The 24,818-nt window shown below is 43.8% G+C and overlaps 1 protein-coding gene across 2 annotated transcripts in view; it reads right to left on the bottom strand.

Annotated features, from left to right (window-relative positions):
* Positions 1-24,818, bottom strand: part of FANCC (FA complementation group C) — a 306,682-nt gene that overhangs the window by 27,312 nt on the left and 254,552 nt on the right. For both annotated transcript variants that reach the window (XM_066365719.1, XM_066365720.1), the window contains exons 8-10: positions 13,869-14,025; positions 4,932-4,984; positions 3,000-3,099 (exon numbers count right to left, since the gene is read on the bottom strand). In XM_066365719.1, coding sequence (XP_066221816.1) covers positions 3,000-3,099; positions 4,932-4,984; positions 13,869-14,025 — 310 coding nt within the window. The remainder of the gene's footprint in view (positions 1-2,999; positions 3,100-4,931; positions 4,985-13,868; positions 14,026-24,818) is intronic.

The raw sequence follows: 24,818 nt of genomic DNA, 5'->3' as shown, positions 1-24,818 counted from the left end.
TCATGTATATGATAACAGGTTAATATCCAGCATGTATAAAAAACTCATATAACTTAATAACAAAAAATATATCAAACAATCTGATTAAAGGTGGGCAGAACATCCAAATAGACATTTTTCCAAAGAAGACATGCAGATAGATGCTGACAGGTCAAAGAAAAGAAGCTCAGCATTACTCATCAACAGGGAAATGCAAACCCAAACCACATAAGATATCGCCTCACACCTGTTAGAATAGCTGTTATTAAAAAGACAAGACATAGCAAATGTTGGCAAGGATATGGAGAAAAGGGAGCCTTTATACACTGCTGGTGGGAATGTAAATTGGTATAGCCTCTATGGAAAACAGTATGGAAGTTCCTCAAAAAATTACAAATACAATGACCACATGATCTAGCAATTTCGCTCTTGGGTATTTGGTGAAAATGAAAACACTAACTCAAAAAGATATATGTGTCCCCATGTTAACTGGAGCATTATTTGCAATATCTAAGATATAGATAGCAACCAAAGTGTTTGCCAATGGATGAATTCATAAAGAAAATGTGGTGTGTGTGTGTGTGTGCCCGCATATGTAAAGACATATATAAATACATATACACACACATAATAGAATACCACTTAGCCATAAAAAATGGAATCCTGCCATTTGTGACAACATAAATGAACCTTGAGGACATTACGCTAAGTGAGATAAGTCAGAGAGAGAAAAACAAATAGCATATGATCTCATTTATATGTGCAATTTAAAGAAAGAGAGAGAGAGAGAGAAAGAGAGAGAAGGAAGAAAACCCAAGCTTGTAGATACCAGAGAACAGATTGGTGGTTGATAGAGGTGGGGATAGGGGTAGGTGAAATCAATAAAGGGAGTCAAAAGGTACAAACACTCATCTATGAAATAACTAAGTCATGGGGATTTACTATGCAGATGCAATATACAGTTTATTATATTATATTGCTTATGCTAAGACTGCAGATCTTAAAAGTTCCCATCACAAGAAGGAATTTGTAATGATGTTCGGTGACAGATGTTAACTAGACTTAATGTGGAGATTATGGCACAATATATAAAGATACAGAATAATTATACCTGAAATTAATAGAATATGTTCACTATACCTCAATAAAAAATAAAGATAAACCTGACTAGGCGGTGGCACAGTGGATAGAGTGTCGGACTGGGATGCGGAAGGACCCAGGTTCGAGACCCCGAGGTTGCCAGCTTGAGCACGAGCTCATCTGGCTTGAGCTAAAAAAAAGCTCACCAGCTTGGACCCAAGGTCACTGGCTCAAGCAAAGGGTTACTCGGTCTGCTGAAGGCCCACGGTCAAGGCACATATGAGAAAGCAATCAATGAACAACTAAGGAGTCCCAACGAAAAACTGATGATTGATGCTTCTCATCTCTCTCCGTTCCTGTCTGTCTGTCCCTATCTATCCCTCTCTCAGACTCTCTCTCTGTCCTTGTAAAAAAAAATAAATAAATAAAATAAAAATAAAGATAAAAATAAAAATAAGTTAATTAAAAGCAACTGCAAATCAAGTCCAAATCCATAGTGCCCAAGGCCAGCACTCAGAAGGAGCAAAGCTGGTAAGAAAAACAGACACAAGCCAATGCTGAGGAGCAACACTTCTCCACCAGTGTCCTCTGCCCTAACCTACGTGGAGCCAGGAGTCAAAGGGAAAGGTCTTCTGGAGGTCAGTTTCTGATGGGGAATGCAAAGACTGTATAAGGGGGGATAAAAGACTTTTACAGTTATGCCTCAAAATCAGTACGAGGGCAGTCAGTCAGTGCCCTTCGGCAGACCTCTCCAAGGCCGGCACCATTGCAAAATGCTTGCTACAGTCTCACTAACTTCCCTAGGGAAAGAGAGGAGGGAAAAATACATCGTAAATATTCACTGTTGCCTTAAATAGCAATGATAAAACCTGAGTGGTTCTTCGGCGCAGAGGTGCGTGGATTTCTGTGGAGCTGAGCATCACCGCACTGCCCTCTTAAGTCAAACTGCTAAAAGCATCAGCAGGGCCATGAACGCCTCTGTGGACCCCGGGAAGTTGCAGTGGGCCTGGCCACAGGAGCAGACAAAGCTCCACACAGAAGTACCAGTGAGTTACAATGCCCAAAGATGAGAAGCTCTCTGGTAGAGAAGGTTCTTTTGTCATAGGGTCATTCTAACTGGTCAGAGGTCCTTGCTGAGTGGTTGCCTGGCCTCTGTTGGCAAAGCCCTGTTCTGCAAGTCTTCCTGCAGTCCCAGGGACTGGCTTCTCACTATGTCTGACGTATCTCTTAGGCATTGCCCTTCCTACCTCCTCTCCTGCAATCCAATTCACCTGGGTCTCTCAAAAGAATAGAAATGCTAATAGTTAAGAATGTCCAGTATTGCTTTGTTGTTGTTTTTTTAGATTTTATTTATTATTTTTTTAGAGAGAGAGGGGGGAGAGAGAGAGGGAGAGAAAAAGAGAGAGAGAAGGGGGGAGGAGCAGGAAGCATCAACTCCTATAGGTGCCTTGACCAGGCAAACCCAGGGTTTCAAACCTGGAGACCTCAGCGTTCTAGGTCAACACTTTATCCACTGCGCCACCACAGTTCAGGCCCAATGTTGCTTTGTAATGAGTGGCACTTCCTTCTTAGCACATGCCGCACTGACTCCAGAATGCCTGTCCCTGGCCTGCGAGGGAGGAGTACTACTTGGCAGGCAGCACACACACAGGGCCTGGAAAATTCACCCTCCACGGCTGGGATGGCAGAGTTCTCTGACACAATCTAGATAAACACTTCTGGGTACCAGGGAGCAGGGCAGACAGGACCCATCTTGATTACTTTCAATTAAAATAATCTTACCTTTGTCGGGGCATACATTTGGAAGCTTTCTTTGTGAGCAAAACAGTCTATCAAAATCACTGAAAATAAAGTGCTCCTTTCTGGTGATTAGCCGAATACTCTGAGAGCCTTTTTTTTCTTTCTTTGAGGAAATGAGTAATACATGCACTGTAACGAACCTGGTTGTTTTCTCTTTCCAGAGCTTCCATGAAGCAAGACGTAAACACCTGAATGGCAGCCAGTACTTCCGGGGCTCCACTGGTTTCCAGGAGTGCGCACCTGAGGAACGCAGGGCAGAGCGTGAGGCACTTAAGGAATAATCTGGTAAACGCATGACCCTGAGCTGTACAAGGGGGAGTGGAGACATTCCTTTGTGCCACAAACTTCAGCAATATCTCAACTCATCAGATTTCAGTCCCTGTGTGAAAGCAGGAGACATCTGTCCTTTTCTAAAGACTAAGATTGTAACGTGCAGCAAGCAGTCCCTTTCTTGGCGTTTAAATTATTAAGCATAGCATATCCTTTCCAAGTAGGTCGGAATGCTCTTTACAAATATTTGAACACTGTATGCCCAGACATGCAACGCCAACAGACCTTTTGCTTTTTCAAGTGGAGAAAGAGCTGCCCAAGGCGGGGAAGTGGTTCAGGCAAACCCACCCACCGAGGTGGTGGAAGAATCTGCATGTAGTTGGTTTGCTTCCCATATACTTTCTTTTTTAAAAAATAATTAAAAAAAATTCCCACTGAATTAAGAGAGAGAAAGGAAGGGTGTTGAGAGGAGGGAGGAAGAAAGAGAGAGAGAGACAGAGAGAGCAGGAAGTGGAGAAAGGCAAAGAGAGGGAGGGAAGGACAGAGATTAAGAGGGAGAGAGGCATCAACTCATTGTTATACTTAGCTGTTCCTTTAGTTGTACACTCATAGACTGCTTCTTGTACGTGCCCTGACTGGGGATTGAACCTGTGACCTCAATGCACTGGAATGACACTCTATCTACTGAGCCACCTGGCCAGGGCCTCCATGCATTTTCTTACAGTTAACTCTTCTTTATGTTTAAACAAAAAAGCAGCTCAAACTTTGCTAGCTTTAAACTAAAAGCAGCATTCTGATTTCTTACTTTTCTGCTTATTTAGCATAAATGGTATGTTTAAAGACCAACCAAGTGCTGGGTTATTTGCTGTTGTAGAAACTCCTTTCCCCACTGTTTACTGCCTGTTTGGAGCCTCCACCGCTGAGTGCAGTGGAGGGGGATGCAGGGGCAGGTACCCCGGCTGCTCCAGCAGCGCTGAAAGAGGTCGGAAACTCCCCTGGTGACAAGCTCACAGAGAGGAGTCAAATCTCCCAATATGTGTCAGCCGTAACCTAGCCTGGCATTCAATGGTCTCCCCTCTCCTCACCTGTAAACCCAATGCATTTCCCAAGAATCACACTCATGCCTGACCTGTGGTGGCGCAGTGGATAAAGCGTCGACCTGGAAATGCTGAGGTCGCCGGTTCGAAACCCTGGGCTTGCCTGGTCAAGGCACATATGGGAGTTGATGCTTCCAGCTCCTCCCCCCTTCTCTCTCTCTGTCTCTCTCTCCTCTCTGCCTCTCCTCTCTAAAATGAATAAATAAAATTAAAAAAAAGAATCACACACACTTGCAAAATAAAACTTTATGTGCTGTAAGATAACTCACATAGCTGATCCCACCCTTCAGAGGAGCTCTGCTAAGATGGCATTATTTATTATTCTTGTTTCTCCTTAGCTTTAAAAACCCTTTTGAAAAGATTGGTCAGCCCTCGTGTGGTGAAGGGAGCTCACTGCTATACTTTATTTTGAGCTGAGAAAAATCTAACATTTAATGCTTTAAAATTGAATTCAACTCTTTTCTACCACTATTATTAGCATTTTAAAAGCTTACAGAAAAGAAAATTATCTTAATTCTTAAGCGTTGGCTTTTAAATATACACTGACACTTGGGTTTTACTAAAAAGCTCAGAGGGGTAAGATGGAATCAGAAACTGATTTCCCCATGATACCGCAGAAGACAGAGACACCACAGAATTTCTCATTTATATTTGGAAATTGGGCATTTTAAAATCAATTATCAGCAGAAATAGCACCACATTTACCTGAACATTTCATCAACGACTCTGAAAATGGCAGGGTGGCACGCTGCTTCAGGCTGTGGAGGGAGAGACCACGAGAAGGTAAGATATCAGAAGCATTTCATCAATGACAATTTGCTATCATCAGGCAAGTAAGTGGTCTACAGCTGCTGGTGTCTACAAAATGGGCATAATCCTTTGGGTCAGAAAAAGTGGAAAAAGTCCTGCACACAAACACACACAGGGTTCTCCTGGGGCTGGGGGATTACAGGCAAGCTTTATTGCCTCTTTGCATTCACATGTGTTCCATATTTTCTACAATAAGCCCATATGATCCAGAAAAAATAGAGTCCCTAGGTATTATGGAAAAATTAAAGTACTTTCTACCAGAAGGTTGTAATGAAGACACAGCCTGCCTGTGTCACTAGTTTTAAGTGCTCTGTCTGACCCCTCATATGGCTGAGAAGTACCTCGTGGTCAAATCTTGGCTGGCTGTATCTTGTCTATTAGTGAGGAGTATATGATTTTATTTATTTATATTTATTAAATGAGAGGAGGCAGACAGACTCCTGTATGTGCCCTGACCAGGATCACCTAGCAAGGTCCCTACAGGGCGATGCTCTGCCCATCTGGGTTGTCACTCTGTTGCTCAGCAACCAAGCTCTTCTTAGCACCTGGGGTGGAGGCCATTGAGCCATCCTCAGCGCCCGAGGCTAACTCACTTCAATACAGCCATGGCTGCAGGAGGGGAAGAGAGAGAAGTGAGAGGGGAAAGGTGGAGAAGCAGATGGGTGCCTCTCTTGTGTGCCCTGACTGGGAATCACACCTGGAACATCCACATGCTGGGCTGACACTCTACCACTGACCCAATCGGCCAGGGCCATAACGATTTGATACTGAGGAAAGCAGTGACTGCTACCATTCTGGACTAAATAATATCACATCTTAGTGCCCTATGGATTTAGGAGTTTAAATTATTTAAGATGAAAAGAAGGATAATAAAAAAAAAAGATACTGTCATCTTGAATGATGAAAGTGATCTAATTTATTCCACAAATATTTTTTGTCACAGGTTTCAATGGTTTACATATGCAGAAGCCAACCTACTATGGCCCAGGTGGGACACTAGCAGGCCCTGGCCCAGGTTCCCTTTTTGGTCAGAGCTCAAAACATGAGATTAAGCCAGATGCAAATGTCATTTGTGTTCTAAATCAGATATTTTACGGTACCATCTGAGTGTTGGTAGATTGGCCTCTAGAGGGAACTTCTCCGAGTCATATTACGCTCAATATGACTAGCTTTGGGAAACATTTTTTCATATCAGCAACCTCTTAATAACAAAAAAAAGAAAAGAGGATATATTTTGTCTCTCGAGTTTTCTGGATCACACAGAGGAAAGAATGGTGCTTATCTCCACTGACGTTCTTTTCCATGGTTGGTTCTGTGCTGGTATTTTGAGTTGTAACATTGAACGTGTGCCATCTAGTGTTCACACATCGCCACTACTGGCTGTCACCGAAGGCCCCAGGCAAGGGCATCGCTACTTGCTACAATAGTAGGATGATTTCCTTAAATTATTTGAAGAGATTTTTGATTTATAAATACCAAATCTCTACTCTTTAAGTAAAGTAATCCATGATCCGTAATCCTTCACCAATATGCATTTTTATCTAAAAGAAACCAACTAAAAATGTTCACAGATAAATTCATTGTGTACTTAAGAAAAGTAATTTGCCAAAACCATGGTTCAACAGAAGAGAGGCGGCTTTGATCTCAGGCAAGCCAGTTAATCTCCCTGCTTCTCAGCTACACTGTAAATAATAACAGTTATTAACAAGTCACTGGATATATGCCCAGAAAATATCATAAAAAGTTTCTATGTGTTCATAGTGGAAAATCAAACAAGAAGGGAAAAGTTAACTAACTGCATGTCTGGAAGAAAAGTGATCCATCAAATTTGCCAGAACAGTCTTTTGGTTTCATATATAGACAGTGTGCCTCCTGAATAAAAGTGCTTAAGAGTAAGCAACACCCACGTGCCCACAGGCAGACAGAGCCGGAAAATGCACTGGTGGAAAACCAAAATTAAAATGGTAAAACAGAACCATTCCTTTTGTTCTAAATGGTGTAACTGCTCCAGAGGAACTCTACAAATCTGACGCCAGTAGAAAACCATTCATGACTAATTATAGAACTTTCCAAATAGCAAAGAAAAGTAGGACCCGATGTATAGAGTAGGGCTACCATGAAAATCGAAGGGGGAAGCAAAAAAGTTCTAAATCAGTTTAAGAGAAGATTAGAGCTTGGCCCTCCTTTTCTTCTATGTGATGTTTTCTAGTAAAACAGCTTAAGCCCAATGTTCTAAATATCTCCAGACTATGTGGAGTCTGCCTGCTCTCTCCCTGCCAATGCACTGGCCTCTTTGACGTCTTTCTGTCCAAATATTTCAGGCCTTTGCATTGCTCTCAACCTGCTTCCACACCTTGCTTAGCTTTTAAAAACAGACAAGATGCCAGGAGGCCAGGGAACCCTGCTGAAATGGCAATGGCAGGAATTTTTTATTTTAAAACCGGTCTCCCTCGCCATCCCAGAGCTGTGAACAGCTTTTTCTCATCTGTAGCCTTTACCGATGGTTTTTAAAATGAAACTCTTTACACTTCCTGAGCACATAATTTCAAGGTCACTGAGTCCCCTCATGAAGCCAGCGTGCTCACAGGCCAGGCATGTGTCCTGGTGACAGCAAATCACAAAGGCAAACTTAAGCTGCTTTTCTTATCAAGGGAATCCTCCAAATAGAATTAAAGCTTTAATTTATGCTTCTTGGGAAGCCATAAACTTCCTTCCTAAAATAAACCTTTAAAGCATCCTTGTGAGGGAAGAGGCAAACATTTAACGCCTCTGTGTCCTGTCTGATTTATGAAGTGGGACCCTACAGTAACACCCATAAGCCACCCTGAAGTCCAGAGCTCCAGACTCGAGCTCTGAAGCCCCACACCACAGGCTATTCTCTTTCCTATAAAAATAAGGAAAGGAAGAAAACCTTTCTTGGAGTCCATCTGTGTATATGTTTTTCTCCATCCCACCAAAATCTGTTCCTCCTCAAGCTTGTCTCTTCTCCATCTGGCCTAACGAGTTGCATGGACAGATCACTGCAAGTCTGGGGAAACTATGTCACCAGGAGGCCATCAATAACATGAGTTTTGCCCCCCCCACACACACACTGCCCAATCCCCCGTCCTTTCACTAAATGTCAGGGGACAAATGGACAATGACAATACAGAGCTCTGGACTCTGGCTTCCTTTGCTCATGTACCGGATTGTTCTGTGGGGTGTGTATACCCTTCCCGTCTCCCACAGCGACCCACAACTGCGCAGTTTTCTTCTCTCTGCCTGGAAGGACAGCGCATCCCATACCTCGACAAAGCAGGGACAGACATTAGCAGAGAAGGGTGTGGTGGCCCTGCTCCCCAGGCCTGCACTGTGGGGACAGGAAGGGGGTAGCCTGCCCCCCCCTCCCCCCGCACCGCAACTGTACAGATGCTTGCTGTCTGCCCTCAAAGTCTACTGTGTTATTTTCATCCTGGTTCATCAATGATTATTGTAAGCCGCTTGCCACTTAAAAAAGGCCCGAGAACACAAAATAACAATTCTCAGGAAGAAATCTTGCCTTTTACCACTTTCTGATAGTGTGTGTGTGTGTGTGTGTGTGTGTGTGTAAGACAGAGACTATGGGGTTAGGGGGAGAGAAAGAGCATACAAACCAGAGAGGGAAATTATGCTACGGTTTGAGGTAATTCACAGATACAACTGAACGCATCTTATAAAAAATAAAAGGCAGTGAATAAACAAACAAAAAAATTCTAAAGCCTTTCATTTAGCACCCATCATAGATAATTTTTCCTAAGAAATAAAGAGGGGAACTGCGGGTGAGAGATAAAAAGCTAAAGTTCCGGAAGCCTGGGAAGGGTTCTCTGTCATGGTTTATTTCATGTAGTTTGAACATCTCACTCAGGAAGGGTCTTCTTTCCCAAGAAACAGTGGACGAGGAGCTCTCCCTTCAGCTTACCCAGCAATCCTGTCCTATGAGAAGCTAACTCTCTCACACCTTTGAGGGGCCCTTGTGTTAATACATGTATATAAACTACAGGGTTACTTATTTATAAAAAAAATAACTCTGAAAAAAGGATTCTTTATAAGATTCAACAGTAAACCCCTTTATTGAGTTAAAAAACAATCCAGTTTTTAAAGAGTCTACTTAAATAAAACCTTCACATCTGTCATGTAAAATAAGATACCTTTATAAATAGCTATTTTTATTATGCCATTTTCCTCTTTTCTATTTTCAAAATACTAAACATAAGACTATAAATATCCCTTTTACATTTTAGGATCTATTTTGTTTTAAAACATTCAACTTTCTTTCAGTTAGAGTTGAGATGGAGAAATATTCTTTTTCTATAATCTTTAACAGATGTTGTTTATACCACAAGAAACTTTTTTCAGTACTCCATAATACAATTATTGTTTAATTAGTGATAAATGTTTTTCTAGACTTAAACCAAAAACTTAACAAGTACCAAATGTACTTTTGTGTCTTGAATTTTCCCGCACTCTCTCAGACCACAAAGGCACAGGGATGCCAGTTCTGGGTGCCCAAGAAATTCAATCAAATCTGAAGTTCTTTCTAGCCTGGTCCGGGACTCTTTATACATCTCGCCCATGCAGCCTGGGGGGGGAAGACAGCTCCCTCAGTGCCCTGCTGTTTCTTAGCTCAGCCTCTGAGTGACAATGACCTCCCTGTTTTTATTACTTAATTTTTTTCTCCATCTCTTCATCTCGGACTGTTTGAAAAGTCTTCCATCCACAATAGTGAAAACAATTTGTGATATGGGCCTTTTCTTTACAGAAACGCTGGGGGATCTGGTGCCCCCCTGAGGCCGACACTGGGAATTGCGACTGTCTGAGATGCAGACACTTCACTTTTCAGCCAGCCACCAGCTTAAACCACCACCGTGCTTCCCCGTCCAACCACTGTTAAATTGTCTACTTCAGCATTTCTTAAATTTCATACATCCCATTAAAGAACTCAAAAAAGACATGCTTAAAAGACTGCTAATGAAAAAAGCAGGAAAAGGAAACCCTAGAACATTAGTAAGAATTATTCAAGCACAGAAAACTGACATAAGCCAGGATGTGGAGTTAATTCTTCAATAGAACCCTTTATTAAAGGGAAACTGTGTTTGGAATTTTGTGGAAAGGAAGTTTCTTTTTCTTTCTGAAGTGGCTATGATGGCTCTCTGGGGAATGAGGACAAGAATGCACCCTATCTCATATCAGGGAAATCAAAGAGCTTGTTTTTTTATTTTTAAGCTCTTATTAGATGAAGAACTAATTTCCCCTCACCCCCAGTTTTATTGAGAAATACTTGACAAGATAAAGAACTATTTTTAATCGAGCTATGAAGACTTTCAGGTAGGAGAGAATACTAGGAGTATTCTTTTTAATTTAAAATCTGAATAAACAAAACCCAAACCAACCCTGCCTCCTTTCCCTTCTGCACCCTCCTCTGCCCCTGCCCGCGCATGGGCAAGTCCGTTCTGGGAAGGTGAAGGAGCTGCCCCTCTTGAACCAGCCTGAGCGGCAGGTGGCCTGAGAGGTCTGCCGAAGGAGTGAATGGGAGGGCATGGAAACCAGGGTGCACCTCGGCCCCGGCGTGCAGCAGAGCAGCTGAGCATGGTGCCACCCTGCCACCTGGCCCGCACGTCTCGTTCGGATGTGGAGTGTAAACAATAGCTTTGTGGGCTCCACAAACAGAATTGTAACTGGGAAGCATGACACCCTTCTGACGCTGGGCCAGCCCTGGGAAACCAAGCAGTCAAGAAAGCTGCGTAATTAGCGAGTGGCTTTCACTGCTCCTGGCGCTGTCAGTTTTTAAGGTCAGGTCTGTAGCTATGGATCATGGTCTTCCAGTGCCTGTCCTGTCATCCTGTCATGGGAAATACAAGACCATCTGCTTTTGAAAAGTGTCAGTCTGCACAGTAGATGACAAACTGAGTTTAATACCGTGATTTATTTAGGAGCCACCAGATGTGGCAGGTGGCCATGTACTTGGGGGTGGTCTAACCAACGGAAGCCTAAGGGTGAGTCTCAAAAGTAAATTTATTTTTATTTTAGAAGTCATATATATGTGTATAAATATGCACTCAGAATTCAGGTGACAGATTAGCGCCTCATTATTCATAGTCTTAATGGAAAATACCAGGCCTCTGCATCCCTGAGAAGCCAAAGAACATTTGGGGAGATCACTTCACTTTGTACAACCTGTACCACACCTTTTTATTTTTCTTTTTTGCAACATCTTGGTAAGTATAGAATTTCCAGGGCTAATTCTGGATAGTCCCAAGAGACGGAAACATAATTAACAATGCTCCATATAAATATAAGTTACGCAGACCATCACACTTTAATTACTTTCAGAATTCAACTCTCATGTAATAGGCATCACGTTTCCCCTGGAAGAAAGCACAGCAGTCCCATGCTATCTGAGTCTTCCAGATCTCTGATAATTCTGCATGGTCTGTCACTGCACCAAGATGCTATGCTGTGATAAATGAATCAGATGATGAAATTAGGAAGCAAGTTCTTTAGGTTGCCCTTCTAATCATTCAGTCACGTCACAGGCTTATTGCAGCCTGCCTGGCTTTCTGGCACTACAGCCCAGGATACCTGAGGTGAGCAACCCATGCCAATCAGGAATTTCTAGCTCCGTACTGTGATTACCTCCTTGAACCATAAGGCATACAGAGGTCACATCCTGCCAATGCCACAGTAAATTAAACCAAGTAACACCCTCTGAAGTCTCCCTTCAACCGTAATGGAAGATCTGAATCTCTACCCGAACCATCCTGATACGCGTGCTATTGTACATCAACTGACTTCAAAGCTGTGGAACTGGGGAAGATTATTTTAAACTATGAACTGGAGACTGAAGGCAATACAATGAAATGTTTAGCAGGCTGCCTGCTTTCTCTCTCCCTCATTTGCAGCAATATCCCATGCTTCCTGAAGTGCTGCTCAGGCCCAATAGCCACAGGTAAGAGGGACCTGGAGAAGGCTCAGAGAACTGTAAGGATCAATGAAAGGTGGCAAAATCAAACCAAATCCGAAAAGTCAATGGAACTGCAGTTTTTCTATAGACAGAAGACAAAGAAATTTAATAAACAGTTTGACAGCAAGGACATTGCTCAGTTACTCTATTTGCCACTGAGAAAAGAACCAGAAAAAGTTAAATTATAGCATGGTAATTTATGTTAGAAATACAGAGATTATTACCCTGATAATAAAGGTAATGCTTGAGAGGGGGTGCTGAGGGCTTCTGAAAGCCTTTGTTTACTTTGAATCTTATTGCAATTATTTTTTCATAAGGCACATTCTTATTTCTCACTTTAATATGCAGCTCTTTTGAATGGTCAGGTCAAGCAGTAATTTTCATTCAAACAAACAAACAAACAAAGCAACTGCACCTCTCTTTGGGCTCTCTCAACCTCTATACCTAGCTTCCTTCTTCCCCTTTCGCCCTATCAAACAGTATACATTTCCAAATCAGCTGGGTTCAACTTGTGCCATCTAACTCACAGGTGAAAGCAGCATGGCTACTGTGACAATATTCACAGCCACGTGGAAGGGCCCACACCTGAAGGCAGAGAGGGGCCAGGAGCCTCAGGAAAGGGCAAGCATGGCCACTGGCAGTCACATGCACCCTGGTGAGGAATGATCGGGCCCTAAAACAAGAAATCGGATATAGGAGGAAGGCAACTGATTCAATTATGATTCTCTTATAACAGCCTCCAATCTGAACAAGAAAGAAAGAAAACAGGAAGTTCCCACTGGATTAAACAAAGAAAAGTTATCTAGGAGATGGGGACTGTGCAATCCCAGACAGCCTCAGAGCGCTCACATACAAAGCTTCACGTGTCACCAAGTCTCAGTTTCTCCGGGAAGATGAACATTCTCTCCTGCCCGGTCTCCTGGCCACAATCTTAAGATCTGCCTGCTCACCATCACTCTCTGAACTAGTATTCTGCATCTGCACAAAAGGAGGAAATCTGTGTCCCCCCCCCCCCCCCCCCAGGTTTCCAACCCTAAGGAGAAAGCATGTTCAAGTCACTGAGGTCCCTGTGAGACAGCTGCCCAGGGAGCGCAGCACCTCCTTGCAGTTTTTGAACTGTTTCTTCAGGGTGCATTGGCCTTTATTCCTGTTCTTACAAAAATGTACATAAATTCCAGAGCTGCCTCCTGCAGTGGGTAAAATGCCCTGAGGGCCAGGTGCCGGGGACTGTGTGTGTGTGTGTGGGGAGGGGAATGGGACTGTGGGGTGGCCCTGAGCCCCAACTTCCGGGCCAGAGAGCCCGAGGACTGAGGACAAGGAGGCTGCAGCCGCTTAACAGAGCTGCTCTCAAGGCCGGCAGGTTTACAACAAAAGAAAACTTATACAATTCTTAGTTGTTTTTGTTGTTTTAACCATTTTTCTGGGATTTTGTTTTGTTTGTCTTGAGTATTTTCTTTTTCCTCCAGTGAAGAGCTAAAAGTTTATTTTTGAATATTTTTCTTTGTTGATTCCTCCTCTGGTTCTTAAAATCTTCATTTTCTTAAAAATTAATTTTTCATGTGGAAAAAAAGAACACTGTTTTTCAAAAGTTTGCTGTCCAAATGTCAGTTCTTATAAATATGCCATGTAAGGAGCAACAAGCAAGTAAGCCTGGGATTCCTGGGAGCACATTTTTGACATATGCTGTAAATATGCAGAAATGCCCCCCCATGGTAGGTATTTTTAAAATAATAATGTAAACACATCATTATTTTAAAAGGTGCAGAATGCTCCCGTTTGCATGTTCTGCCCTGCTCTGACTCAACGATCCCACCACCTTGAAGGACTCCTCCTCACCGGCGCCCAGCACGTACCAGCAGTGACGCTTTCAGAACCCCTTCGGTCCTCCTCAGTAAACCCCTCTCAGTGAAGATGAGCTTTTCAAAAAGATGCAGCGTGGCTTTCTCAAGGCTGCGAAGGTGTCGAAGCCAGAGGCAGACTACAGCTGGCTTGGGGAGAGAAATCTTCTTCCTTTCAGCAAGAAATAAAATTTTAAATAGAAATGGGTTACAGGAAGAAAAAGATTAAGAGAGTTCAAAATGCAGAAAGAAATCCAATTTGTTGGTCACGGCAGTAGTTACTTTTTTTAGTATCAATGAATACTGACCAAGTGTCTATTTGTAAAATAATGTGAATATGCTTCCACTTCAACTCAAGAAATTAGAGACATGCTCAAAGAAAAAAAAAACCTGCTTTCAAAATGGATAAACAAATACATAGTGATGGACGATAGAGAGCAATAAAGAGTGAGATGGAGGAAGGTCTTGAGATACCAAGGTACCTGTAGTCAGTTATGCTTGAAAGTGCATCATGATGGTTTAAAGCGTGGGACCAGACCTGAGTCTGACCCTGGGACCACCCACTAACTGTATGACCTTGGGAAAATTACTTAACCTATAAACCTCAGTTTATTAATCTGTAAAATGGGCCTGTCTTCCTTGTAGTGCAGAGGAGCAAACACAATAGTAATACATGCACAGTGATTAGCACAGTGCTTGACACTTAGTAAATATTCAAAAACTACATTTGTAAATCTGTCACTTAAAAGTCAAAATATATATATTTTGTAACAATTTCACAGAGGGTGGTGACGGCCTGCTTTGACTCACAGTTGATCCACAGCATGATACTCAATAGACAACAGCCACTGAGTGTAGTTCAATTTCTCCAGGAAAACGTACTTACTCAGAGGTTCCTCCTATGTGTACCAGGGGTCCTACGTCCCCTTCTGGGAAGGGGCATGAGGGGAAGGAAGAGCTGTCTGACTCTGAGGCCCGGCGGGACCTGTCTGCGTTCTCTCCGCCCAGCTTTTCTTAAGCCTGCTGCCCTGCACGCACGTGCAGCACAGTGTTTTCCACGTTCTGCCCAAGATGTCCACTGGTTCCAACAAGGAAAACAAAAGCTGGGGCACAAAAGTTCCCGATGACTCATCAGTGCCTCCAGTGTCCCTCCCTGCACAATCTCTCCTGGGCCATTTCTCTGCAGGAGCTGGCATGAAGCCCAGGGGATGGGCACAGGGCAGGAAATGCAGACAGGAGACATAGGGTAGCAATTTTTGGTGGTTTCTCTTTTTCTTCTCCCTCAGCATAACTCCTGTAGACCTTGTCCTGGATTAACTCTGAGGCAAGACTAGAAGAAGCTGAAGTTCTGTGCTGTCACAGTAGCAGGCAGGGGGCAGAAGAAAGGGAGGAATGCAGGGATGGCTCTTCTCTGATGCCCCCCTCCGACCTTACATTCTCACCTGGAGCTTCAACTCTTCTGGGATGTCTTGCAGGACCCCCCCCCCCCCCGCCACACCAACACACACACACACACACACACACACACACACACACACACACACATCTGGCAAAGAAGAGCTACCACCGTGCCCAGCCCTGCGCCACCTGGCACATTTGGGGGTCACAGTATGGATGTGGTGCTTTGGGCTGCCATTCCTATGCCACCTTCTGTATTATACTTGATGGCAAGGAGCTGGTGGTCATTCGATCAAAGAAGATGACTGAGTACTTCCTGTGTGGAACTCAATGTTCCAGATACAGACCAAACAAGTGAAAATAAAACGAACCTACCCTGTCCCCTTAGCAGCCAGCACCCAGTGATAGGTGTGCATACACACACAGAGAGCAAACTGTGACCAGGCAATGAAAGAAGAGGGGAAGAGGGCGGGCTGAGGTGGAAGAGAGCCTGGGAGGGGCCTCAGTTAGATCAGGCAGCCAGGGGTTAGAGAGGTAAGAGTAGTGGGGTGAACTCGGTAGCAGAGGGAACAGCGGCCATGATGGCCCGGAGACAAGGAAGAACAGGTCAGAAGAGGAGAGCAGCCCCAGGGAGCGAAGGCGAGGTGATCTGTGGTAGGGCTGTGTAGTATCCACATGCCAAGGTTAGATGTGAGGATTGTATTCTGTGATTATTCTGGCCTAAGAGTTTTATTTATTTATTAATATTTATTTATTTATTTTTACAGAGACAGAGCCAGAGAGAGGGATAGATAGAGATAGACAGGAACAGAGAGAGATGAAAAGCATCAATTATCAGTTTTTTGTTGTGACACCTTAGTTGTTCATTGATTGCTTTCTCATATGTGCCTTGACTGTGGGCCTTCAGCAGACCAAATAACCCCTTGCTCAAGCCAGTGACCTTGGGTCCCAGCTGGTGAGCTTTTGCTCAAACCTGATGAGCCCACGCACAAGCTGGTGACCTCGAGGTCTTGAACCTGGGTCCTCCACATCCCAGTTTGACACTCTCCACTGCGCCTCCGCCCAGTCAGGCATGGCCCAAGGGTTTTAAACAAAGCGCCAGGATGCAGTGAAGTGCCAGGATTCAGCTAATACTTCAAAGGCCACTCTGAATGCAGCACGGAGAACTGAGTGCGGGATTAAAATGGGTGCAGGAAAGCTGGAACTGGTGTTATGGGACCCAGTGGTGGTGGAGAAAGAGTGAAGCGGATCTGCAGTTTGTTTTAGCTATAATAGCAAGAGAAACTGGCAATGAAGCTGATGAGGGCTGGTGCAGGTGAGGTAGGAATCCAGGCTGTCCCAGGTTTCTTTCTTTCTTTTTTTTTTAAGTGAATGGAGGGGAGACAGACAGACTCCCACATGTGCCCCGACTAGGATCCACCTGGGTTCAACCTGGCAACCTCCATCTGGGGCCAACACTCAAACTAACCAAGCCACTGGCTGCAGGAAGAGAAGAGAAAGAGAAGGGGAGAGGGAGGGGAAGAGAAACAGATGGTTGCTTTTCATGTGTGCCCTGACTGGGGATGGAACTCAGGATGTCTGCACACTGGGCCAATGCTCTATCCACTGAGGCAGCCGGCCAGGGACTCTCTCAGGTTTCCTGAGCAACAAGATGGATGGACATACCATTTACTCGGTGGAAAGATGGAAAGTTAAAAGATTTGTGTAGGGTCCTGGCCGGTTGGCTCAGTGGTAGAGCATCGGCCTGGCGTGCAGAAGTCCCGGGTTCGATTCTCAGCCAGGGCACACAGGAGAGGCGCCCATCTGCTTCTCCACCCCTCCCCCTCTCCTTCCTCTCTTTCTCTCTTTTCCCCTCCCGCAGCTGAGGCTCCATTGGAACAAAGATGGCCCAGGCGCTGGGGATGGCTCCTTGGCCTCTGCCCCAGGCGCTAGAGTGGCTCTGGTCGCGGCAGAGCGACGTCTCGGAGGGGCAGAGCATCGCCCCCTGGTGGGCAGAGCGTCGCCCCCTGGTGGGCGTGCCGGGTGGATCCCGGTCGGGCGCATGCGGGAGTCTGTCTGACTGTCTCTCCCCGTTTCTAGCTTCGGAAAAATACAAAAAAAAAAAAAAGATTTGTGTAGGATTAACTAAGAGCTCAGTTGGCATGTGGGAATTTAGCATACCCGAGGCACAATCCAACAGAGGTATGAAATAGGTCTTTGACTATCCAAGTTGGAAGTTCTGGGGAGAGGTCTGGGCTATAGACATACATTAGGGAGCTGCCAGGGGTATGGAATGGCAGGAGAGTGGATGAGAACTCCGAGGGAGAGGCTGGGTGGGGGAAGAGGGCCCAGTCTGGACCCCAAAGACTGCCAACACACAGAGGAGGAAGTGGAGCTGCAGATAAAGAAGGAGACATGCAAGCGGACACCAGTGTCACGGAGGAACAGAAGGCAGGCCTGGCTGTGACCAACACCCCTGAAAGGACATGGATGGAGTGATGGGAGCTGAAGGCATAGGCATGAGGAGAGGCAGTGGCACTGCAGCCAGTCTCACAGACAGCTCTCAGAAGGACGGCTGTGATGGGAGCACCACCACAGGCCACATGTGTGGTGACCTGTGTGCTCTGGGGAGGTGTAGTTAGGACAGCACAGCTGACTGCTGAGGGCCTGAGGCAGTGGTACTGGGGAGGCTGAAGGACCACTGCTACCATATTAAGGGCTCACCTCATATGATATTCAGCATGTTATCTGTTTTTAATCTTCACAACAATCACACAAGGGTAGAACAGGGACTGTGATTATCCTTATTTTATAGACAAGGCATTGAGGTCAGAGAGGGACCATGGACTTCCAGCTATGATTTGACCCCAGGAGTTCTGATACCACAGCTGGTTCTCAGCCTCAGGTTATACATCTGTCCACTCTGCAGGCAGGAGAGTAGAGGGGCTGCTCAGAAGACAGGGCCTGGGCCCAGGGGGGACAGCAGATGACTTTCCAAACATAAGCCAGACACTTGGACCCTGTGTTTGGGGAAGTCTTTTCGAAGTCCAGGCTGTCAGCCAATTTTAGCCAAATTAATAAACCCCATGGGAAAGGATTCCCGTCCTACTTTCTAGAGGAAGGAGAACTCCCCTTAGGAGTGGGGAGAGGGTTCTGTAGCCTCTGGCATGGGGCCAGAGAACCCCCAGGAGGCAGAAAGCTCTGAGTGCAGAGGGGAGAACCTGGCTGCCCAGTGGCTCCTCCCTTCCCAGCTAGCAGGGACGTCTTCTGACTGCTCTCATTACACCTTATCCTTTTTCAGGATCCATATGAAATAAAAATGTACATCACTAGAAAAGTTTCTTGCTTCAGTGAAAGCTCTTTAGAGGCAGCACCTTTCTAAGCCCTCTGAGCAGCATCAGGTGTCAGTTCTACATTGAACCAGTGGCTGAGTGATGCCAGCAGCACAAAGGTACGAGCTGCTAAGAATGAGCGGTAGAATAAATAAATATGAACAAATGTAAGAAACAAAACTAGTGTAAAATGGTAGATCCATCAACTATCTGAATGAAAGGATACTGCTTAGTTACAAATATACATAAGAGTTGCAGCAGAACTTCTTTACTTAAGTCAGTAAGTACCCAGAACCCTGAGAAAGAAGACACTGACTAAGAAGGGCTCCTGGTGGCTAAGTGGGCTTGAATTAAAACAACAACAGTAACAGAGCCTAGCAGCCATTTCTGCACAGGGGCCTCTCATGAAAACTGCACTTGAAGGAGAGGCTGCACTGAACTGCCTGCTGGAATCCTATTTCAACCAATAGGATTGAGGCTTTCTCCATCCAGTTGGAGCTGTGCACCTCTGACCAACCAGAGCAGCTTTATTCTGACCAATCAGGACACTGCCTTTTGGACCAATCAAACTGTGAGAATTTGGAGTCCTCATCTGCATGAGGACAAACTAATAATAGACCACGATGAGGACTTTTGTCTATAAAAGCCAGCTCCCCTCAGGCTCTGAGAGTGCACTTTCCCTTTTTACAGAAGAAAGAAGACTGAAGACTGTGGTTCTTTGGCTGAAACACTGAAAATGTCTTGCTAGAGCAGAGTGGAGCAGACCAGCACAGGTCAGAGTAGACTAGCACAGAATGAAGCCGACCAAAGCACCCTGGGGCAGACCAGTACAGCGCAGCACAGCATGGAGCAGACCAAACTGCTGAGGAGCAGAGCAGCAGAGCTGTCTAGCCTAACAGGTCAGGCTGGACTACCTCAAAGCTGTGCTGTTTTCACAGCCGTGCTGTATCACAGTCAAGCTGTTTTACACTGAAGTTTCCTTATTCAGTGTACCCCAAATTAGGGATTCCTGTGCCAATGACCAATGGCTGACAGTTCATAGTAAGTAGTTCTTCCTTATCCGCAGGAAGTATGTCCCAAGAGTCCCAGTGGATGCCTAAAACTGTAGATAGTACCAAACCCTATATGTACTGTTCATTTCTCTATATATTCATATAAGTGATAAATTTTAACTTATAGCTTAGGCACAGTAAGAGTAACAGTAATAATAAAACAATTATAACAATATACTATAATAAAAGTTAATGTGAGCCTGACCAGGCAGTGGCGCAGTGGACAGAGCGTCGGACTAGGATGTGTAGGATCTAGGTTCGAGACCCCAAGGTCACCAGCTTGAGCGCGGGCTCATCTGGTTTGAGCAAAAGCTCACCAGCTTGGACCCAAGGTCGCTGGCTTGAGCAAGGGGTCACTCAGTCTGCTGTAGCCCCACGGTCAAGGCACATATGAGAAAGCAATTAATGAACAACTAAGGTGTCGCAAACAAACAACTGATGATTGATGCTTCTCATCTCTCTCCGTTCCTGTCTGTCTGTCCCTGACTCTCTGTCTCCATAAAAAAAAAAAGAAAAAAAAGTTAATGTGAATGTGGTCTTTCTCTTAAAATATCTTATTGTGCTGTACTCGCCCTTCTTGTGATGATGAGAGATGACATGGGGCCTATGTGACAAAATGAAGGGGGTGAATGTGCTGGACAAAGGATGATTTATGCCCTGGGCAGGACAGGGTGGCACAAAGCAGAGCAGATTCCATCATGCTACTCAGAATGGCATGTAATTTAAAAACTTAAAAATTGTTTATTTCTGTAACTTTCCATTTAATGTTTTTGGACCATGGTTGACCACAGGTAACTGAAACCACAGATAAGGGGAGCTTCTGTAATATTTTTTTGTTCTATTCTCAAACACAGTTTGAAAATGTGTATGCTAACAACTGTCTTTTTATTGGAGCCTTGATTCAGAGCACACTCTATGAACTTCTGTGAATGATTACATTTATGGATCCAGTGTTTAAGTATATCATCTATTATCAATACAATCTATATTGCTGACAAAAATTAGGGGATATTTCAAAATGAATATGAAGCTACAAAATATCCCCTAATTTTTGTGAGCAGACTATTTTGCTCTAAAACATTAAAGACTTAACTCTGTATAATCAATTGTGGATGAAGAAATCGCCAAGACAACATGACCTTAATGTGCTTTCATAACAGCATTTGGTTGGGCCAACACATTCACATCCCATATAATGTTCTAAATGTGTGTCAGGCTGGTTTTGAAATTAAAAGGGCAAATTACATTATATGTCAATTATATCACAAAAAAAACCCACTAAGGAAAAAATAAGACAAATTACAGAATAAATTCAAATGGCCATACAAATATGAAGATTTTCAACCTTATTAAAAGTAGAGACAGGTAAACTAACACACCAAGGAGATAACATTTTTAACCCCCCACATCAGCAAATGTTTCAAGCATGATGTCCAATGCTGAAGTAGGCCTAGGGGTTGAGTATTCTCAGAGGTGGGACAGGGAACAGCTTTGCCTTTTTGGTTAAGTCATTTGGTACCACCTAATAAAGTATAAAATGCACATATCCCTGGTCTTAGTAACCATACTAACAGTCTGCATGGTAGAAATGAAGGCATCAGATGAGGTGGTTTACTGCCCCAAGATCATAAAGGCACAACTTGAAACAACGTGAATGCATGCACTGGCCAATAGCTGAAAATACTGTGGTCTGCTCATATCAGGGAATAAGTTGCAATTAAAAAAAAATGAGCTGGATGTATATCCCTTGAGAGATATCCACAATATGCTGGTTAAAAGAAAAAAAAAGTTTTTAGGGACACTGAAAAATTTCATTCTATTCAACATGTGCCAGTCATGGGAACTCAAAGACTGTCCTTTTTCACAGTCAACCATACTTGTTCTATCCATCCAATCTGCATGCTGATCAAAATGACAAATTCAAGGAAAACAGAGTAAGATAAAAACTTGGCTTTCCAAAATGCCTACCTAATAATCATGGTGAGTTTTCTGCATTATAACTGTATTTTAGGAAAATGATAGGGTGTGTGAGACTTATATGTAATATATTATAATTTTCTCCTTTAAAATACTGAGGAATAGGTTTCCTAGTGAGTGCTGCTTTTATGAAGAAAATCTGAGTTTTAGGATTAATTTCTTTTTTTTAAAATTTCTTATGGCTCTTTTTTTTCTTTAATTTAACTTAATGGGGTGACAGTGGTTAACAAAACTATACAGATTCCAGGTGCACAATTCTACAACACATCTTCTGTACACCGTGTTGTGGTTCATCACCCTCTTCCAAGTCAAGTCTCTGTCCCTCTCCATTTATTTCCCTGTATCCTCCTCCACGCTCCCCTCTCCGCTTCCCCCAGCAATCAGCACACTGTTGTCTGTGTCCATGAGTTTTTCTCTCTTTGTCTATTTCTGCTTAATCTCTCCACCCTCTCATGCAACTGCCCCTACCACAGCTGTCAGCCTGCTCTGTATCTAGTAGTCTAGCTCATTTTGTTTACCAGATTTCATATATGAGTGAAATCATATGGTACTTGTCTTTCTCTGTCTGACTTATTCTACTTAGCATAATACTCTCCAGGTTCCATCCATTCTGTTGCAAAAGGTAAGATTTTATTCTTCTTTAGGGTCACATACAGTTTTCCATTGTGTAAATGGATTACAGCTTTTTTTATCCATTCATCTACTGATGGATACTTGGGCTGTTTCTAGGTCTTGGCTATTGTAAATAACACTGCAACAAACATAGGGGTGCAGATATGTTTTCAAATCAGTGTTTCAGGTTTCTTCAGATAAATCTACAGAAGTGAGATAGCTGGGTCATAAGGCAGTTACATTTTTAATTTTTTGAGATAACTCCATACTGCTTTCTATAGTGGCTGTACCAACTTGTAAAACTCAACACCAAAAAACCAAATAATCCAATTAAAAATTGGGCAGAGGACCTGAACAGACACATCTCCAAAGAGATCATACAAATGGCCAATAGACAAATGAAAAGATGCCCAATGTCACTAATCATCAGAGAGATGCAAATTAAAACCACAATGAGATATCTATCGCCTTATACCAGTTAGAATGGCAATCAACAAACAAGAAGTGTTGGTGAGGGTGTGGAGAAAAGGGAACCCTCTGGCACTGCTGGTGGGAATTTCTTTTTTTTACAGAGACAGAGAGAGGGAGTCAGTGAGAGGGATAGATAGGGACAGACAGGAACACAGAGAGATGAGAAGCATCAATCATCAGTTTTTCGTGGCAACACCTTAGTTGCTCATTGATTGCTTTCTCATATGTGCCTTGACCGTGGGCCTTCAGCAAACCGAGCAACCTCTTGCTTGAGCCAGAGACCTTGGGTCCAAGCTGGTGAGCTTTGCTCAAACCAGATGAGCCCGCGCCCAAGCTGGTGACCTTGGGGTCTCGAACCTGGGTCCTCCACATCCTAGTCCGATGCTCTATCCAGTGCACCACCGCTTGGTCAGGCTGGGAATTTCTGACACATGGCAAGAGATGCCTAGATAGGTCACTCTGCCCTGTCCAAAATCTCCTGTTAGTTGATACTTCTAAACAAATGCCTCCTTGACAGTTAGAAAACTATACTTTGTTTTTCTCAAATACTCAATTTTAATTTTATGACAATGTCTTATAAAGATTAAAAAAAAGTCAGAAAGAATAAATAAATAGAAATGGGAGTTTCAGTTACTACTACTTTGCTACTTTATTTTTTTCTATTACACGAGCCTTTCCTCATTTAGATATTCACCAAATTACATATTTGACTAACATGTAAAGCCTGATTTTTCTTATCTAAGCTAAGAAAACCCCACAAAACTAGAAGCCTGGTTGACGATCAGTCTTTTCCTATATATTTTTTTCTTTTCAACATCTTTGGAGGCTGTATTATTAGTTTTAGCAATGGGAATTTAGCTTACATCTGGCCTCCGTTCAGTGATGTCTTCTTTCTTTCTTTTTTTCCCCTTAAGTGAGAAGCAGAGAGGCAGAGAGACAGACTCCCACATGCACCCCGATCAGGATCCACCCTTCAGGGAATCCAAGCCCTCCAGGAGATGATGCTCTGCTTGTCTGGGGCCATTGCTCCATTGCTAGGCAATGGAACCATTTTAATACCTGAGGCAAGGCCATGAAGCCATCCTCAGGGCCCAGGGCAAACTTGCTCTAATGGAGCCAGAGCTGCAGGAGGTGAAGAGAAAAATAGAAAGAGAGATGGGAGAGGGGAAGAGGTGGAGAAGCAGATGGTTGCTTCTCCTGTGTGCCCTGATGGGGAATAGAATGTGGGACATCCATATGCTGGGCTGACGTTCTACTGCAGAGCCAACCAACCAGGGCCAATTCAGTGATGTTTTCATTAGGAAGAAAAGAAATAAGTTTGAGAAAACCTAATAAAACATTATGAAAGCCTGACCAGGTGATGGCGCAGTGGACAGAGTGTCAGACTGGGACACAGAGGACCCAGGTTCAAAATTCCAAGGTTGCCGGCTTGAGCATGGGTTCATCTGGCTTGAGCATGGGCTCACCAGCTTGAGCGTGGGGTCACTGGTTTGAGCATGGGATCATAGACATGACCCCATGGTCACCTGGCTTGAGTCCAAAGGTTGCTGGGTTGAAGCCTAAGGTCTTCGGCTTGAAGCCCAAGGTTGCTGGCTTGAGCAAGGGGTCACTTGCTCTGTTGTAGCTCCCGGTCAAGGCACATATGAGAAAGCAGTCAATGAACAACTAAGGAGCCAAAATGAAGAACAGATGCTTCTCATCTCTCTCCTTTCCTGTCTATCTGGCCCTCTCTCTGTCTCTATCTATGTTGCTTAAAAAAAAAAAAAAGAAAGAAAAACAATAAATTTTATTAAAGTCAGTAATAATAATAACAACAACAACATGTTAACAGCTATTGAGTGTTTACTCTGCACCCCAGGCACTGTACTAAATAAGCACAGTACAGCCATTGGACCCACTTAAATATGTCCCAGTGTGCTGGGCAAGTTCATGTCTGTTACTCTACCATAATTATAAAAGGTACCCCTTTGAACTCTCAAAAGTGTTATGGTCTACAATTCATGACTGTATAGCACCCTACTTGATGCTCACAGCTACCCTACCATAAGGTCTGTTAGTTGGCCAGTCACGCACCATTCTTTCTTTCATTTGTTTATTGGCACACTCATTCCAGTGTATAGAAAAATGCACTGAAGGTCCTCCAT

Source organism: Saccopteryx leptura, chromosome 2, assembly GCF_036850995.1.
Source record: "Saccopteryx leptura isolate mSacLep1 chromosome 2, mSacLep1_pri_phased_curated, whole genome shotgun sequence".
In the NCBI taxonomy this organism is placed as follows: Eukaryota; Metazoa; Chordata; class Mammalia; order Chiroptera; family Emballonuridae; genus Saccopteryx; species Saccopteryx leptura.
The sequence above is the reverse complement of the archived record's forward strand: the minus strand, read 5'-3'. Positions and strand labels throughout refer to the sequence as shown.